At 44.3% G+C, this 18,758-nt stretch overlaps 1 protein-coding gene and 1 pseudogene across 1 annotated transcript; one reads left to right on the top strand and one right to left on the bottom strand.

Moving 5' to 3' along the window:
* Nucleotides 1-1,228: 1,228 nt before the first annotated feature.
* LOC124700457 lies at nt 1,229-5,614 on the bottom strand (annotated as a pseudogene).
* A 6,260-nt stretch (nt 5,615-11,874) lies between these two features.
* On the top strand, nt 11,875-18,294 carry LOC124697345 (endoplasmic reticulum oxidoreductin-1-like). The gene is made up of 11 exons (XM_047229951.1): nt 11,875-12,150; nt 12,256-12,456; nt 12,577-12,708; nt 13,624-13,879; nt 13,984-14,094; nt 14,264-14,382; nt 14,468-14,572; nt 14,685-14,887; nt 14,974-15,097; nt 17,742-17,905; nt 17,997-18,294. Exons 1-11 carry the CDS (start codon nt 11,875-11,877, stop codon nt 18,013-18,015), a joined length of 1,710 nt encoding a protein of 569 aa, XP_047085907.1. The 3' UTR covers nt 18,016-18,294.
* Nucleotides 18,295-18,758: the final 464 nt, after the last annotated feature.

Genomic DNA, 18,758 nt, shown 5'->3' with positions numbered 1-18,758 from the left:
GAGCTTCAGTATTTCGTTTGGGAGGTCGAGCTTTATCAGAATTGTGTGCGTGACATCCTTAGAGTACTCTTGATATTTGTTTGATTTCATTATTAGTACTTCGTCAATAAGTTTGTTTTTACGGGTTCTTACTTAACAACTCCTCGTGTCTCGTGAATCAACTAGATCATGTTCCATACCATTAAACATGAATGAGCAGTGAAAGGCATCAATAATTTTTTAAGAGGAATAGTTAAGATATACTATCGGTTTAACAGGCACACACGCAGTTTAAGATAAACTTTGACCATTGATTTTGTCAACAAAATATATATTTTATGTCTACAAAATCTATATCATTAGATTTGTATGGAAAAAAATCCAACGACATAATTTTTGTGACATATATTTCATATTTTATTGACTAAAATAATGGTTAGAGCAATTTCTTAAACTACGTGCGTGTCTGTTAAACCGGGACGGGGGAGTACAACAGAAACGGCGTAGAAAAATCAAATTAGAATAACAAAGAACTGCGCAGCAAAGCGCGCAAGGTCCTTCTAATCCTTCTGCATTTCTTAGAAGTAATAATGTTTTTATAGCAGTGGGAATGTAGTAAAATATTCTCAAGTTACATGTGAGCAGAATAGTTATATATGCAGTAGCATATTCAAGTACAGCTATAGTCGAAAGTGGATGGATCATCGGATGGAGCTGCAGTCCGCGGGCTGGAATGAGACCTCCTGGTTGTCAAGATCATAGAGAACATGCATGTCCTGCTGCATATAGTTCCATATGATCGACGTCTTGTTCAACGGCGACGCCATGAGCGCCGAGTTGAGGACCACCATGCACGACGTGTTGATGTCCACCGGCGCCCAGTAGTTCTCCGGCGGAATCGTCCAATTCCCACCGCGCGTGCCGTCGCTAAAATGGAGCTCCAGTGGTGGGACCAGTCTGCGGAGGCTCTAACAAAAGAGCTGTGGTATCATTTTCTTTGCATGTGGCTCTGCTGGAGGCTGTTGATCTACAGGAGGCGGGTTAAACTACCGCATAAGTTTGTTTAACCAAACATGGTGATATTTTGGTTTGTAATCCTAATTGTATCAGTCACGCTAAGGATGTTTATTCAGGTTGTTGACATCTATATCTATCTGCTGTAATTTATAACAATTGTATAAACACTTCTGACCGGCAAATATAATGACTTTTTATTGCCTTCTTTGCCTACATTGAATACTAGAAGAAATTACAATTGAAGTGGGCTTAGCCGACATACCTAAAAAACACTAACTGGTCATATAACACCCCTACTCCAAAGAACAAACCATAGGCAATAAAAATGATGATCTTGTTGCTGTGTTGTTTTGTGGAGATAACACAGACAGGATCTGCACCGACTGAGCTACAATGGTGAATAAGCATAGCGCCACACAGTTTTGGATTCCCATCAAAACTAGATTCTGGAAATGTACTCAGCTGGCCTCCTGTTGGAACAGGCCCTTCTAGGTCATTGTTAGAAATGTTGAATGCGGAAAGGAAGTGAAGATTCCCCAATGTTGCTGGGATTTCACCTGTCAGATAGTTATCAGACAAATCTAGCACCTCCAGCTTCGTGAGGTTGCAGATAGACGGCGGAATATCTCCATATAATCTGTTGCAGCTGAAATCAACTTGAGACAGCACCTTCAATTGACCAATCTCCGGTGGAATCACACCTGTGAAGTTGTTGGTACTTAGATTCAAGAACTTAGGGAAAGCCGTAAGAACATGGTATTGGCGCGATAGGTTCCCCCGAAAAACAGGTAGTTCAAGGTGTCCTGGATCCAAATAAGTTGATGTCTTATCTGATGTTAGCACTGAGATCTCCATCAAGGTGATGGGGATTTTCCCAGTAAAGCTGTTATTCGATACATCCAGATAGAAGAGGCTATTTAGGCAGTTGATCCAGCTTGGCATTGGTCCGCTGAGTCGATTGTTGGATAACCTTAGTATCTTCAAATTTCTGAGCTTCGATAACCAAACTGGTAAATTTCCAGTTAATGAGCTGTCAGCCATGTTGATATATTGAAGATTCTGAAAACTATGTATGGTTTCATCTTGTGGCATAGCCTCATTCATGAAGTTCTGGGCAAGAATCAGGGTGGTGATGTTCCTGAAGCTCTTAAAGACATGAAAAGCTTTCATAATATTTGTAAAAGGGTTTCTAGCAAGTGATAGGTACGAAAGATGCAGGTTCCCTATTCTTGGTGAGATCTCGCCATGGAGATGGTTTAACGACAGCCGCAGTGCAATCAAATTGCTGCATGAGTAAATGCTTTCTGGAACCATGCCAGTGAAGTTATTTCTCATAAGATCTAAATGTTTTAGACTGTGCAGGGTAGAGAAGTTTACCCTCCCTAGATCTCCGCTGATGCTGTTAATCATCAGATCAATGATTATAAGATTGGTGCAGTTACTCAGACTTGATGGCAGCTCCCCGGACATGTTATTGCTACCCAAATAGAGCTCCTCTAGCTTCTTTAGCTGACCTATGGTGCCTGGGATCTTGCCACTGAATTTGTTCCCTCCTAGGTCGAGAGTAACCAGATTACTGAGTTTTACTATATTCTCTCCATCAAGTTCTCCTTGTAAGCCATCGTTTGGAAAAGAGAGGTGCTCCAGGGAAGTAGCATGGAAGAGTTCAGCAGGGAGGATCCCACTTAGCTTGTTGTTCCCAACCTGGAGCACTTTGAGGTTGGAGCAATTACCAAGTGCAGCAGGAACAGAGCCACTCAATTGGTTGTAACAAAGGTCAAGCATGGCCAAAGACGACGAGAGGCAGAGAGAAGGTGGTATGCGCCCAGTGAAGCTGTTGTTGCTGGCATTGAGCACAACTAAATTCCGCATCACATTCCATGTGGATGATGGAAATTCTGCAGTCAGTTGGTTGCTTGAGATGTTGAGTACCTGTAGAGGCCGGGCCGAGGTGACCGAAGATGGCAGCTCGTGCAGCACCCCATTAAGCCTGCTGAAGCTGACATCGAGGACAATGATGCTGCTGGAGTACACGAGCTCCAGCGGAAGGCCACCGGAGAACAAGTTGTGTGAGAGGTTGACACGTAACAGGCTGGTGAGACCGGCGAGGTAAGGCGAGATGCACCCTTCAAGTCCTCTAGAGGCCAGGGAGACTTCAATGATGGCCCCGTCTCCGTTGCAGGTGACGCCTTCCCATTTGCAGCAGTCCGTGCCGTTTCGCCATGACACGGCGAGGCCACCGTCTTGAGATAGCCCGTCAAGAAACTGGAGAAGGTAGTGCTTCTCCTGCTCGGTGCATGAGTGGGCAGAAGAGGCCGAGAAGATCTGCAACAGAATCAGCTGCAGCACGATCAGAGCAATGGAAAAGAAATGTATTGTGACTTCATCTCTACTCGTTCTTGTAGAATGCATGGCTGGAAGGCTGTGTAGCTCTATTTTCTTGGAGGAACAGGGATTGAAGATTAAGGTTAAAGCTTGTCCATCTTAAGCTGATTGTTGCAATGGTTGGTGGTGGGTCTGCAATATTGCAATAGTATTATTACAATGAAATGAAACACAAAAGTCTTTTGGGTTTTCTCGAAAATAGTGTCATTATAATTTTATAGTACTGGTGTAGTTATGGCATCATAGTACGTCTGCCGGTATTGGTACGGCTGGGCTATCAAGAATTTGGGTACAGTACCAACCTAGAACCTAGCTGGTCCTTACTGAGCATGCCCATTCAGGCTTAATGGCTCATGAGGTCTACTGGGGCATTTAAATCCCACATTTAGGGCTTGCTCAACTCTTATAATACGTAGTAACAATTTTGGAAGTATAGCTTCGGCTTATATGTTTTTTGTTCTTTCTGTATGGTTGTGTATGGTGTTGCTCATATATGGGCAAATTGATACTGCATGGATAAGCTTATTAGGAAATGCCTTCCTTCAGCTTGATCACAGGTAGACCACATCGACCTCACAATTCTATTGCAGGTGATGCCTTCCCTCGACTTTCGCCTGCCTGTAGAGCATTAGAGTATGGAGCTGGAAGAGGAGTCCGATAAAACTGGTTGGAGAGGCTCTAATACATTTTTAAGAGGGAGGAGCTCTCATCTATGTAAATTACCTTGGATCTTGACCTGTTGCATATACTGTTCCATCGCTCGCAGGACGTAGCAGCACATCTTAATTTATGGCTTCAGTGCTTTAACATTCAGGTTGAGCGGATTGAAGACAGTGTTCTGAGGACTTGTGTGAGTAGGAGGTAACTTCGGAAACCTCCCAGGGCCCCTCATCATACACAACTACTCTTATTCTAAACGCATGTTTGGTGGTAGAGTATGAGCGAGTTTAATCCCTGCTTATCCCCACTTTTCCCAGAATTTTAGTGTATTTTTTTCAATCCCTAATATTCTACCCCTACCTAGTGGATTAGGGATGGAGTTTTGTGGGGATTGGGTGATGGCAGAGGTTTCACCCACCAATCCCCAGAACACTCTAGAGCCAAACAAGGCCCTAGGAGGGGTTGCCGCCTCGTCGAGATGTCAAGGGATTCTGTCCACGAGCAGTGAGGACTGAGAAAAAAGAAGCGCCGTAATGGCCGTAATGGCCACGGGTGAGGGTGACTTCACGGAGTGGTGGTCGCTGGTGGTGCAGACCGCCCCTCGGCAGTTGCGTAAAGGTACATCGTCGCTCATCATGCTTACGGCGTGGTGGATCTAGAAGCACAGGAACGCTGCGGTCTTCGACAACGCGCGTCCCTCGGTGACCTCCTTACTAGGCGACATCAAGGCTGAAGCGCGATAGTGGGCGGACGCGGGTGCCCGGGGGCTTCGCCAACTTCTCCCCTAGATTAGGTCTTTTGGGTTGAGTTGTATGGCGTGGCGTGGTCCTCTCTTGGACATGTACATATGAACCTTCTTTTTCTATCAATGCATCGAAACGCAAGGCTTTTGCGTTTTCGCAAAAACAAAAGGCCATCAATCTCATAGCCACCCGCACCTGTCTCTGCGGGCCCCAATTCATGAACTGGAAGCGCGACTACGCAGCTCATCATTGACAGTGAAGATGCAGCTGAGGCCAGGAATGATGGTTACAGAAGCCACAGGGGGAACGACAGAACCAGTAAGGGGAAATGCCAAGAGAAACGCCACTGGATGCTGCCTTAGTCTTAAATAAGGTAGGTTTATAGACGAGAGGTTTTGGGTTGGAGTTCCAGCTTTCAGCTGTGAATTTGTTGGTCATGCTATAGTTTGCTGTCGGGTATGCCCGAAGGTCCAGGGGGGTAATTATATATTTAAAAAAATATCCAGATTATAGAACCCATTATGCGCTACAAGCATGAGTTTACCCTGTCAAGAAATGCTTTAATTTCTACAGGTATTGGCATGCCTATGTCTTCCTTTCTGCATTATAGTTCTAGATGTAGTAAACTATGATTGAGCCTAATTCACACCTTATTTATGTTTTTGTAAAACAATCAGTTATATATCCATATGTAATGCAGTGCCAGTACATTCAGTTTACCTTCTTTGCCTTGGTGTTGACAAAAGGTACTTGTAGACCATTCATAATATAAACTTTCATGAAAGAAAACCCTGCAATGCACAGATCTTTGGAATGTAGCCTTCTTTTAGATGAGTTGAGAATGAAAAACTGTTTTAAGAAACAGTACGTTGTGAACTATGAACTGTGGCAGCTGACTGAATTATTCCAAAACAGGAAAATCTCCACGACTCGGATCAGTGGCAGGATACTACTAAAACAAGAAATGTCATACACACTTTTGGTACTAAAGAGCACTAATACCCAAAATAAAACTTGAATCAATTAGGCGATTTGGTAAAGTTAGAAACTATGGCCGCTTTCAGATCCTAGCAGGATTAAGTGTTACATGATTCCTTACGCAAAATATGGTCAGGTGTATCAACCATAGAACCATTAATCCGGATAGTATGCGCACTAGGAAAAGTAAGAATGGACGATACTACAATTATCATGATCACTCACCATGCTAAGCTGATAGGTTCAGAATTAGGCGCACAGATAGATTGGTGGGGAACTACCCTAGGATACGAAATACTCATTCTGAACTTGATTATCTAGCTAGGTCTTAGTCCTGCAGCAACCAGCCAAACATGAAAGGAACATGAACCAGTAAAGAGAGGAGAGGACTGGCACTAACACCAATCTGAAGAGGAGCCATAGCCACAGCCCACAGGCCACATCACACGCATGAGATGCGACAGTGCTGCTCATGGCGGCAGCGCGGCGAGCGGCGGCACATTCGAGCACCGGCACGCACGCGTACGCCGTAGTGCGCGAAGGCATCCCGAGCCTTGTCGCGCCGAGGAAGAGGAGCCCAAGCATGACCGCCATGGCAGTATGCTACAGAACCTGCAAAACCAGATCAAGGGTTCAAAATTTACGAACATCAGGATACCAATCTGTAAGGAGAAATGGATGCTTGCGTCAGGATTTGGCGATCTCGGCGTCGAGCCAACATTAATCTCCCTCAGCGGCTCAGCGGCGAGCCGGCGGAGTGCTTGGCTGTGGCGATTTGGGCAAGGGAGAGAGGAAACTGGCACTGGCGGAGCTCCGTTGGCCCGAATGGGCCAGGGCCTGCCCAGTTTCTTTGCCAAAATTATTAACCCCTATGCATTGAAGGTCCAACCCACCAGAATACAATGTCCCTCCCTGTATGCTGCCGGTGTTTCCTATTTGACGCCCGCTGCGCACATTAGCGGCCCGACGCGCACCTTCTGATGTACAACACGGATAAGTGGGCCAGGCCTGTTAGGAAGCCGTCGGGAGGAAGAACATCCACAAGGAAGAAGAAAATTGGGGACCGGAGATAAGGAAGGTAACCGCACGAGAGTTCTCGCTGATGACGGGGACAACGCGGCTAGCAGTGGTGTCGCCGGTGAGGAGAGGAAGGAAACTTAGGGTTTCGGGTGCGGGGAGTCGTCGGCGCTGGTTTTTAGGGTTTCGGGTGCAGGTATTCGCCGAAGTTGGGGGAGATCGGTAGGTTTAGAGGGAGGTCCGGGGTGGTGGCAGATCGGCGGTGGGCAGCGGGTAGAGGGCGGTGCTGCGAGGCTCCACGGGAGCGGGTTCAGACGCGGGTGGCGGCAGCAAGCGGTTTGGTCGGCGCTTGTGGCAGGGGTTAAGGAAGTCAACTAGAATCGGGTGGTGGGAGCGAGGAAGAAGACGACTGAGGAGGTGAAAAACAAGACGATGTTGCTGGGCCGGCCCATGTTGCTATCCTACGGGCGTTGGTTTTGTGGCTGGCGCTAAACGCGTCAAATAGGACCCCTCCTCGCTCCCTCTTCCAGCCTTTCTCTCGAGTCTCCAAATAACCATGGCCTAGTATATAGGGCATCTCGCAGCGGCCTTACCCAACCAAATCTAGGATGTCTAATCATGGACAGTGGGCATGGCCCAAGCGGCGCGATTTTAATGGACCGAGCACCGTGGGTCTATCCGCAGCGATTCATTTCGAGCTTAAATTTAGGCTAGAAATACAGTCACATAGACATCGTCCGTGTTCGCGCGTCCTCTTTTTTCCTTCCTGGGTTCGCTTGTCAGTGGCAGCCAAGCCACTCCACCCGCAATCAACCCTCTCCCGCTCGGTCTCAACACCATCGCTAGCGTTGTTCGCCCCCTTTGACAGTGTCGTCCGCTTTGGGCGGTTCTTGTCGAAGGCCAGTCCTTTTGTCGGCGTTGTTATAGGCACTTGCCACCACCGAACAATCTCGCGCCCACTAACCAACCCTGCTACCGTCTTGTGTCTTTGCCTAGGTCCACTTTGTCGACCTTCGGTTCAGACCCGCCTGCCAACTGCATCATCTAGGACCAGCTCGGCCATTTGTGTGGCCAAATTTGAAGTATGAACTCGGTTTATATTATGCACCTATTGACCTTCTCCGGCATAGACATTGACAGTCACCATTGTATGACCATTATCTCATGTTGTACGTAGATGTATAGAAACTTGATTGAATTTTCTACGACAATTTTATCGGTACATTGTCAATATTCTCTAAGCGTGCAAAAGGCAATTCTCTAGAGGTTCTGAAAGTGCATGGCGCCCCCATGTGTGGTTTTGGTAATTAATGATAATCCCTATGGACTAATGTTTGCATTGAGTTATATTTGTAGGAGTTGTTCATAGGCAATGCTTGAACCATATGTTGGCTTCAAGATTGCAATAAGAAGCAAATGAAGAAGATCAAGTGTCAAGTATGTCTTGAAGATGAAGATGAAGTGAGCTCTCAAGGTTAACTTCAAGACATCAAGGAAATGAAGTGCAAGTTCAAGATGAGCCAACTTGAAGAGATCATATGCTTGAAGCTTGCCATGAAGAAATGAAGTGCAAGTTCAAGATGAGCCAACTCGAAGAGATCATAAGCTTGAAGCTTGTCATGAAGAAATGAAGTGCAAGTTCAAGATGAGCCATCTCGAAGAGATCCTTTGCTTGACTCTTGCCATCCATATGGTGATCATGGATATGTGAAGATGCGCCGAAGAAGAAGCTCTCCCATGGTGGATTATGGGGGAGCAATCCACAAGACTTCGTCAAGCAAGCACAATCAAGAAAGGCGTTCCATCTTGTTGAGGTCAAGATCATCATCATCGAGCTCAAGTGGAATGCGCATGTATAAGGTTTGCTCTTGATATGGTTTCTTTCTCACCGGTCTCATAGTATAGTTGGAGACCGGTTTTTAGTTTAGTTGTCGTACTATCAAAAGGGCTCTCGAGTGAGTAACTCGATCGTATCGTTCGGAGAGAGCTCAAACCTTTGCATCCTTGCATCATCTTTCTTGGTTGTTATTTGGATCTTATCCATGTGATGTTTTAGAGCTTGTGCTTATTCTCATGACAAGCTCTAGTTCATCGAAAACGGATTTCTCATAGATCACTTGTTGCATTTTCGAGTTTGGTGATTTTCTCGGTTTCTCATGTTGAGGTGTTGCACCTCTAAATATAATAGAAAATCACCCCCACTAGTTTCCATATTTTCAACAAGATTGGTTTCACTCTATTCGGAGCTACCAATCTTAAGTTTTGGATTTTACAAGGTAGCATGTCTATATCACCATGCCGGATTTTCCGTGCCGGATATTTGCAAAATATCCAGCCCCTGAAAATCGGCTAAGGACTTTTGGCGAAGTGGCTCAGTGATACCCTGGATAGGGGCCGGATTTTTGGCCGGACTTTTGCCCGGATTTTCCCAGGGCCGGATATTTCAGGGGGGCCGGATTATCCAGCCCTAACTTACACCGGATAATCCGGCCCTCGAGTTGTCCCAACGGCTCGATTTTCTTGGGGGGTATAAATACCCCCCTTCTTCCTCCTTGGGCTGGTGCTTCTTCCACTCTCTCTCTCCTCCATTGTTGATCTTGATAAGCTTGCCCTATCTCTCTATCCCTCCATGATTCTTGCCCCCTTTTGAGGGAAAAGAGAGAGGAGATCTAGATCCACACTTTGACCAAACCATATCATCTCTTTGTGAGTGAATCTTTGGGATCTAGATCTTGGAGAATTTTGTGTTCTCCTCTTTGTTCTTCCTCACTTATTCCCCCAGTAGCTTTTGTAGCTTTGTTGTAATTTAAGAGAGAAGGACTTGAGCATCTTTGTGGTGTTCTTGACATTGCATTTGGTGCATCGGTTTTAGTTATCCACGGTGATTCGTGGTGGTGAAAGCTAGAAGGTTGTTACTCTTGGGTTCTTGGAACCCTAGACGGATTCTAGGCCTTTGTGGCGATTTGTTGGGAGCCTCCAATTAAGTTGTGGAAGTGTGCCCCAACCTTTGTGTAAGGCCCGGTTTCCGCCTCGAAGGAAATCCCTTAGTGGAACCGTGACCTAGGCCTTTGTGGCGAGGGTCACCGGAGAATAAGGTGAGGCGCCTTCGTGGCGTTCGGTGTGTGGTGTGAGTACCGCATCTTGGGGTGAGGCCTTTGTGGCGTTGGTGTGCATCGAGCAACCACACCTCAAGGGAGCCTCTTGTGGCGTTCGGGAGCACTAAGCCACCGCACCTCTCCAACGGAGATTAGCAATCGCAAGAGTGTGAACTTCGGGATAAATTATCATCTCCCGCGTGCCTCAGTTATCTCTATACCCGAGCTCTTTACTTATGCACTTTATCTTGTGATAGCCATCGTGCTTGAAGTTATATATCTTGCTATCACATAGTTCCTTGTATTGCTTAGCATAAGTTGTTGGTGCACAAACCATTGCTTAGCATAAGTTGTTGGTGCACATAGGTGAACCATAGTATATAGGTTTTGGGCTTGACAAAGTAAACGCTAGTTTTATTTCGCATTTGTTAAGCCCATCTCGTAAAAGTTTTAAACCGCCTATTCACACCCCCTCTAGGCGACATCCGTGTCCTTTCAGGTTCACTATGAAATAAACTACCATGCATACAACAAAGGGTATTATCTGTCTGATGGCATCCATCCCTACTAGGCTACAATTATTTCGGACTAGGCTACAATTATGAAAATATTTTGTACTCCTGAAGAAGAGAAAAAGTGTAGGTTTGCCAAAGAACAAGAAAGTTGTAGGAATGATGTAACAACCCGATACTCCATGTCGGGCATGTTACCCCTAGTAGCTCTCTAGGATCTCTATACTAGCCCCATAGATCAACAGTAGTCTTTTATGCGCACTTTGTCATCGCTCATGTACACTTGGGATCAACTTCCCCACCGGTCACCCATCCTCAAATCGCTTCACACTAACCATGTTTAACCTCGGAATTCTTTTGGAGATGAGCTTCCAAAATGAAGTTGCAACTTGTTAGAATGAGTATCATATCAATCATATTGAATATCAATCATATTGAGTCATGGGCTAGGAAATCACAAAGGATGTTGAGGAGCTAGCTTGGTGTGCTCCAATCTCAGTGGACTAGTTCCCTGCTAGAACTTGGAGCGCTGAAACCACGTTAGATGTGATGGCTACTTGTGTGGTCATGCACAACATAATTGTTGAGGATGTGCGTGATAATAGCATCTACAATGGCGGGTGGCAATTTCAGGGTGAATTAATTGAGCTAAGTGCAGGGCAACATAGTTTGAGGAGTTCCTCCATGCATGTGCATTATGGACTCACATAGGAAATCAGTAGTCATCTCCTTTCATTTTTTCTTGTAAATTATGTTATTTATTTGCTTGCAAGCTATTTAAATATATTTGGTGGTAAACTAAATTGTTGTTGTCTTTTTAAATTGTGTAGATTGGGTAAAATGAAAAAAAAAACGAAAAATGGCCAGCGCCAACCAATTGGGGTTTGGCCGCGGGGTTTGACCCCGCCCCAGGTGAACCAAGTAAGGACTGAGGCCTATGTCATGTCCACAGAAAACCTAAATGTGGATCAAAATCTACATATTTAATGTCCAAAATAGGTTGAGCCAATAGAGATGCTCTCCGTAACTTGGAGAAAAAAAGGAGGATGTAATATGGGGAATCGATGGAGCGAAGAGGCACAATAATGTGCCGCAACCGGCAACTAGGAGTCAGCTAGGGGGTCACTGCACTACTGCAAGCACGGGCACAAGGCCAGCGGGAGCTCTAGCATCCGTCAACGAATGCTAAGATCCATGGACTATTGCAACTGGATCGAACCGATCCTCTTTTGGCATGATGTTGCGACTGGGCCGAATCGATTCACTTTTGATCGTCCTAGACTTAGGTTAAAAAAAATCTTACTGCCGTTGATTTTTTTTCAAGCACGTCCATTTTTTCGAAACATAGTACAAACAGACGCTCATCAAATGAACGCACGTACATCCTGCCTATGCTAACATCTCGGGAAAACTGAGTTTAGAGAAAAGTAATCCGATAGGTTATCTGATCATGATCACACGTTGCTAACCACGCGAAGCAACGCGGCCATGCGACGTGCAGGGTGCACCTGTACCTTAACGGCTAACGTGCCGTGTGTTAGGCGGTCAACGAGCTGTGTAGCAGGTCAAACCGAGGCGGCCCACGGGTTCAATAATCCCAGACGCGTCTCACAAAAGAAAACCGCCAGACACGTCATTGGGCCACATCCGGCCGTCCACCACGTCGACAGGTTTACCCTCGCCGTCCGATCCGCCATTCGTGCTCAGAAGCGGTGTTCCGACACGCACGTCATTACGCACCCGGATTCTTCTAATCCGGCCCCTGTATTAGTAGCACTACAAATTTCCCAGCAAACGGCCCCCAACCGCCATCGCCCCAACCGGAAACACGGGGAGAATTCTTCCGTTCCGTTCAGATCTCGCTTCTAGAAGCTTCCACGCCAGCGCGGGATGGCCGAGGAGCCCGCTCCCGCTCCCGTCGCCGCCGGCGCTGACGCCGTGCGCCGGCGTCCGAGGCGGCGGGCGGCAGTCGCGGGGGCCCTCCTCGTGGCGCTCCTCGCCGTGGCCGTCAGCTCCCGCAGCTTCCCGGCCATTTCGCCCTACTCGCGCGGCGGAGGCTGCGGCTGCCCCGTAAGTCTCTCCCCGCCGTTCGTCCTCGTGATTCGACTTGAGCTGTGGGGTTTTGATTTGATTTGACGGTGTGGGTTTTCGGGCGGTGATGCCTGCGTCTGCGTGCGTGTGTTTCGTCAGGGCGCGAGGAAGTACACGGGGATGGTGGAGGACTGCTGCTGCGACTACGAGACGGTGGACGCCATCAACGAGGAGGTGCTCAACCCCATCCTGCAGGACCTCGTCGCTCTCCCCTTCTTCAGATACTTCAAGGTAATGAAATTTCGCTGTCCTGTTTTTTAACTGCCTTGTATGCGTCACTCTAGCTTATGGGCCCGAAATGTATGTTAGGATGTTCAGAGTTGTGATGGCCAGGTCGACATGCTAGAATTATTGTGTGATACTGTGATGTAGCATTAGCTCCGTAACTAGGGAGCCATCCTTGCCGATGCATGCTCGGGCGGTTTATATGTGAAGTTGGATATGCGCGAGACCAGTGACATCTGCATGGTTTGTCTATTCAGCTTCAGCTACTGTGCTTCATTTATGATTTGTGTGGTGCCGTTATTTCACTGCCTTGATAAGTTAGGCCTGATATGGAAAAAAGTTTGTTGGTTGCTTCATTGGAAACTTGGAACATCGAGCTTAAGGATCATAAGCGATAGGGCATGTGGAAGTCAGCACTTTATGAAACATGTCATGTTCTGGAGGACAGACAATCATATGGCGAATGTTGTTGGCTCTCATAGGGCTGCTCATGGTTCCAAGCCCTTTCTGCTTGCATTCCATTATCATAGCGATTTGTAGCTAAATTTAAGGTTTGATGGCCTTTCAGCCAAGTGATAGAGCAGCTGATAGTGTTGTAGAGGAGATGCCATAAATATATGTTTCATGTTACTGCTGTTAGGTGTCGCTACTCTTAAACTAGATTACCTAACGAATTAACACCTTATAGAGAGAACCATAGTATCTCCGCATAAACTACCTTGTGAGGTTTTGGGACGAAAATCTTTCAGAGTGTCACCGCCCTGAACTGTCAATAAATTCTTACTCAACATAATGGGCTATAAACAAAATTGTCTACTATAATTATTAGCTCTTATTGTACCCTATTGTTGTCCTTAAAAACAACCATTAATAATCATGATTCGTTTTCTAAGTTTTCGGGCTGTTTTGTTTTTTTGTTAGGCTAAATTGTGGTGTGACTGCCCGTTTTGGCCTGATGATGGAATGTGTCGGCTTAGGGACTGCAGTGTCTGTGAGTGCCCAGATAATGAATTCCCCGAACCATTCAAGAAGCCTTACAGTGGCCTTTCTCCAGAAAATATGATATGTCAAGAAGGAAAACCAGAGGCCACTGTTGATAGAACCCTTGACACCAAAGTTTTCAAGGGATGGGTCGAAACAGATAATCCATGGACAGCTGATGATGAGACGGATAATGGTAATATTATTTTAGCCTCATTCTTGTACATCATGCTTCATTTGATTCTTCTTTCTTATCATCCTTAAATGTCTTGCGGTTAACAAACTTTTATCCTGTTCCAGCTGAGATGACTTATGTGAATCTTCAACTAAATCCTGAACGGTACACTGGTTATACTGGTGATTCAGCTAGAAGAATATGGGACTCTATCTACAAAGAAAATTGCCCAAGATGTAAGGGAATGGATAAAGGCGGAAAAGCCGTCACTGCTTTAAACAACCGCTCATGTTCTTTACCATCACCATTGCATGAATGCTTGTCTATGTGCATGCCCTAGACAAGTTAGATGTCTGCTATAATTATCCTGACATGCGTTTTTCAAATTGCCTTGTATTTTCTCAGATCCTTCAGAAGATATGTGCCAGGAGAAGAAGGCATTGTACAAGCTAATTTCGGGATTGCACTCCTCAATTTCTGTACACATTGCATCTGGTTATCTTCTCGATGAATCTGCTAACGAAGTATATATACATGACCCTACACTTTATTTTGGTGTTTATAGACTATATTTATAGTTTTTGACGAGTTTGCTCTAAATGACTGCAGTGGGGACATAATCTTACTTTGTTGCATGACCGTGTTCTGAAGTATCCTGAGCGTGTCCAGAACCTGTACTTCACATACCTGTTTGTACTTCGGGCAGTGACAAAGGTTCATGTTTTTCCCTTTATTAATTCTAACCTTATGATTAAAAATATTAAGCTGTAGAATTGTGTTGGCCTAAAGCTTCTAGCGAGTAATGATTTTATTTGCTATCCTTTAGGCAGCAGATTACCTTGAACAGGCTGAGTACAACACTGGCAATCCTGTAGAGGACTTGAAAACACAATCTTTAGTGAAGCAACTGCTTTATAATCAGAAGTTAAGATCTGCATGCCCATTACCTTTTGATGAAGCGAAACTCTGGCAAGGTGAAAATGGTCCCGAGCTAAAGCAGGAGATTCAGAAGCAATTTAGAAATATTAGGTGTGTGCCTTAATCCTTCTTCTTCAGTTCATATTATGCATTTCAGTAACTTGAAATCTTACCCCCCACAACGTTCTATTTCCTAGTGCAATTATGGACTGTGTTGGATGTGAGAAGTGCCGATTATGGGGAAAGCTCCAAGTTCTTGGTCTTGGAACTGCACTGAAGATTTTGTTCTCTGTGGATGGAGAGAACCATTTGAATCAACAGGTATGCTTCATTACGCTTTTACCTCCTACCACATTGCAACATAACACGTTATAAGGTAGATTCTGTACGTTTGGTTAGTCCATGGTCCAGTGAGAGCATTGCTCGACAGCCTTTATATGACCCAAGTGCCCAGCACATGATGCTTTGCTGTGTCAGCTGCCTACATTATTTATGGAACTAGAAGGATGCCCCACGTGTTGCAGCGGAAATTTCTTTAAAAACTCTATTTGGTGAACTCAAAGGGTGTGCAACATGAAGTTATCTAACATGTGTATGCAATATTTAATCACCTTGTGCTTTTGCTGTAATGAATGTCACATATGATTTTTAGAGTTTGAAGTACAAATGAAATGAAACCGTACCAATTTTCAGTAAGTAGATTCGAGAATTGTGGTACCATTAGATTCAATGCTAGATATAGAAAATATTATGTAAATATCAGGCATTCATTTCAGACAAAGATAACACATGTTATCCTAAGTTGCTGGTTAGCACACTTTCTATGAGGAAACATAATCTTGTTGTAAATATATATGCACAGAACAAAAGCAGGATTTTCCTTTTTTTCTTTAATTTGGGAAATAGCCCCATCTACTTGCTAGGAACAATGGAGAACTATCTTTAGAAATGTTAAAATACTCGATCGACAATTCTTTGAGAAATAAAATAAGTTACTCCCTCTGGTTCATATTAATTGACTCTAATATGGATGTATCTAGACACATTTTAGTTCTAGATACATCCATATTGAAGTCCATTAATATGAATCGGAGGAGTTACTCTAAATAGTGAAAGAGTGGGCATGACACCTGCTAATTGCTCTGCTCCATGCCAAGCCATTGTACTAAATCCATCTGTAACAACAATTGTATATTGAGTCATATTACTGTAAGTGCAGTTTGTCAAACAAAATTGCACTTTGTAAAACAGTACTGGAATAGTAGGAATAGAGAAATAGTGCAAGAAACTTACCAGAACATAATTGCCAGTGAACTGCTTGCTAAAGAAATAATCTCATATCTTGTGGCCATAGGCATAGTTAGTAATTGAAAGATGCAGATACTGAGCCATGGTACTCTGTACTCTTAGACAACACAAAAGTAAAATTCAGTCGGATAGTTTCTGCATAAATGCAACCAAAGAAATCATTCGATGTAGCAAACCTGAAACACACATTAAAATTCATTGAACTGAGATACCCCTGATTTGTAGAGAAGGACATCACAAAAGCGCTGCAAACATTTGTTGCAAGGAAGTATATGGGAGATGAAAACTGCAAGCGATAAAGTAAAGAACTAACCTGAAGTTTTGCTGTTCAAGACTGGTCAAAAATCAACATCTTTTATTATCTGAATACACGAGTGCGGTATTTGAATCAAGGAGAAACTAGGGGCACAAACCACGGAGCTGGAAGCTTGAACGCAGGTCGGGCTGTGCGCGCTGCGCTAGCCAACTGGTTGACGCCCAGTTCCCTTTATTATTTGAATACACGCAATCTGTAGTGCATCCTGTAGTTGCAACATGCAAGTAACAGGGTGAAAGCACATCATTGATTCATGGGGCAGAAGGAAGTAGTGGAACAAAATTGGAGAGGAAAAAAATACGGCACAAATGCCCGTGAACTGCAGCCACATGCGTTAATTATTGCTGCAAAATGAAAAACATGATGCAGATGGCAAAAAGCAAAACCTAACCAACATAATAAAAGTGAATCCTTGAAGGCAAAGAAATCCAAGAAATAAGTTTAATAGGAAAATCCCGTGGTAGCACGAATCAGATTGAAGTCTCCAGCATTGAAGCAAGACGATTCGTGGGATTGGAACTTTTTCTGTTCAATGTTCAGTCATTGAAGAAAAAGTCTCCAACATTGAACAAAGAAAGAGATGAGAAGCACAAGGAAGATGTGCTTCTGCGGAACCCGCCGCTCTCATGCTTATCAGGAGATGGTGGAAGAATATGAGAATAAATAGGCAGTCGCATGGTCGCTAGTGATGCTGGTCGATTTCTTTGCCTTGGTGTTGAGGAGATGAATTGGCAAAGCTGCAGGCTGGAGGCCAAGCAGCTGGCGGGGTGCAGGGGAGAGTGTACGAACTGATGAATATTTAATTTAATTTGTTCCAAAAAATTGAAATGATGTGGCACTGCATGTGAAGTGGGACTTCGGAGCAGGAGAGTAGGCCAGTTCTGCTCGGGACGGGGACGAAGGATTTTTTTTCTTCTTTCAGTACGGGAACGGGATGCACATCTTTATGGGGCATCTCTGATCTCTTTTTCCCCCCCAGTTTGGGTTGGACATGGGCCAGGTTAGTTGAGTGGGCAAGACGTCATAAGATCAAAGTTTGACGTGACGATGCAGAAAACTAATAGAGAGACCCTAAAATATGGACGGACACATCAATAGAGTCGGATGTCTCTGAATATATGATGGTTTGCTTTATAAGAAGCCATAGATAACAGTTTTTTCATAACAAATCTTGTCAATTCAATAACTCTGTTCTATGCAAATCAAGCAGATTTATGGAAGTTTACTCTCACATGAGCAAAAATACTTCTCTGTTTTCACACCGAATCTAGCTTTGGATTTAGTTTAAGATGTTTGCAGTGGCAATGTATCTAACAATATCTTTTCTTTTCCATTATTCAGTTCCAACTGCAGCGAAATGAGGTCATTGCACTGGTAAATCTTCTGAATAGACTGTCAGAATCTGTGAAATTTGTACATGAAAAAGGATCTTCTACGGAGGAAATCATGAAACAGCATAGCTCTTCAACTTGGCTGAAAGGTGCTTCCAAACTAAATCTAAAACTGTAAGTGCTCTCCCTTACTCTTCAGTAGTATAGATTTTTACTGACTTTGTGGTCCCATAACCCGCATTCTTCAATCTTTCTATTTCTGCAGGTATTCTGCTAAAAAGTAAGAGGGCTAGTTGTATTTACACCTCCTTTTCTCCATACTGGGAAAGTAGTGTACATGAAGGGAGCAGCTTCCTAGAACATTTTGCAGATCCTAGACAGAAGATATACAGAAAGCTTCGGAAGCTAAACAATGACAAGTTCAGTGGGGCATCCTTTTCGAATTTTGTATAGTGTATTTGGCAATCCTCTGTTGTCCCAGATTTTACCTTTCTCAAATGAAATTACCCTTGGCAACTAGAGAAGCTAACATGCATTTGCTCTTTACTGTGTTTGACTGATCATTTCACCTCTTTCAGATGGAATTACCCTTTAGCAACTAGAGAAGTTAGCATGCATTTGCTTTTTACTGTGTTCGACTGATCATATGACTGCTGACGAGCTAAAGCCAGTAATTAATCCAAACGGTTGACATGATCTTTCAACTTCATTATATGTTATACTCCCTCCTCGAAAGTTGTCTTAAATTTGTTAAAATTTTGATGTATCTAGACACTATCTATCTAGTATATAGATACATCAAATTTTAACAAATTTGATACAAGTTTCATGAGATGGAGGGTATATTGTTTGCTGCTGAAATCGCGGAATGATAGGTGGTGTCGCCAGTTTGTAGCAACTAAATCACATCGGAGAGGAGCTACAGAAGATGACCATTAAGTTAACTGGAAAGTTTTATGCACTAGATTCTGCACTAGGTGAAAGTCTTTACTGTACATTGTTCAGTTTCAATATATGCCACAGGAAC

This window comes from Lolium rigidum, chromosome 3, assembly GCF_022539505.1.
Source record: "Lolium rigidum isolate FL_2022 chromosome 3, APGP_CSIRO_Lrig_0.1, whole genome shotgun sequence".
NCBI classification, from domain to species: Eukaryota; Viridiplantae; Streptophyta; class Magnoliopsida; order Poales; family Poaceae; genus Lolium; species Lolium rigidum.
This window is presented reverse-complemented; position numbering and strand designations above follow the sequence as displayed.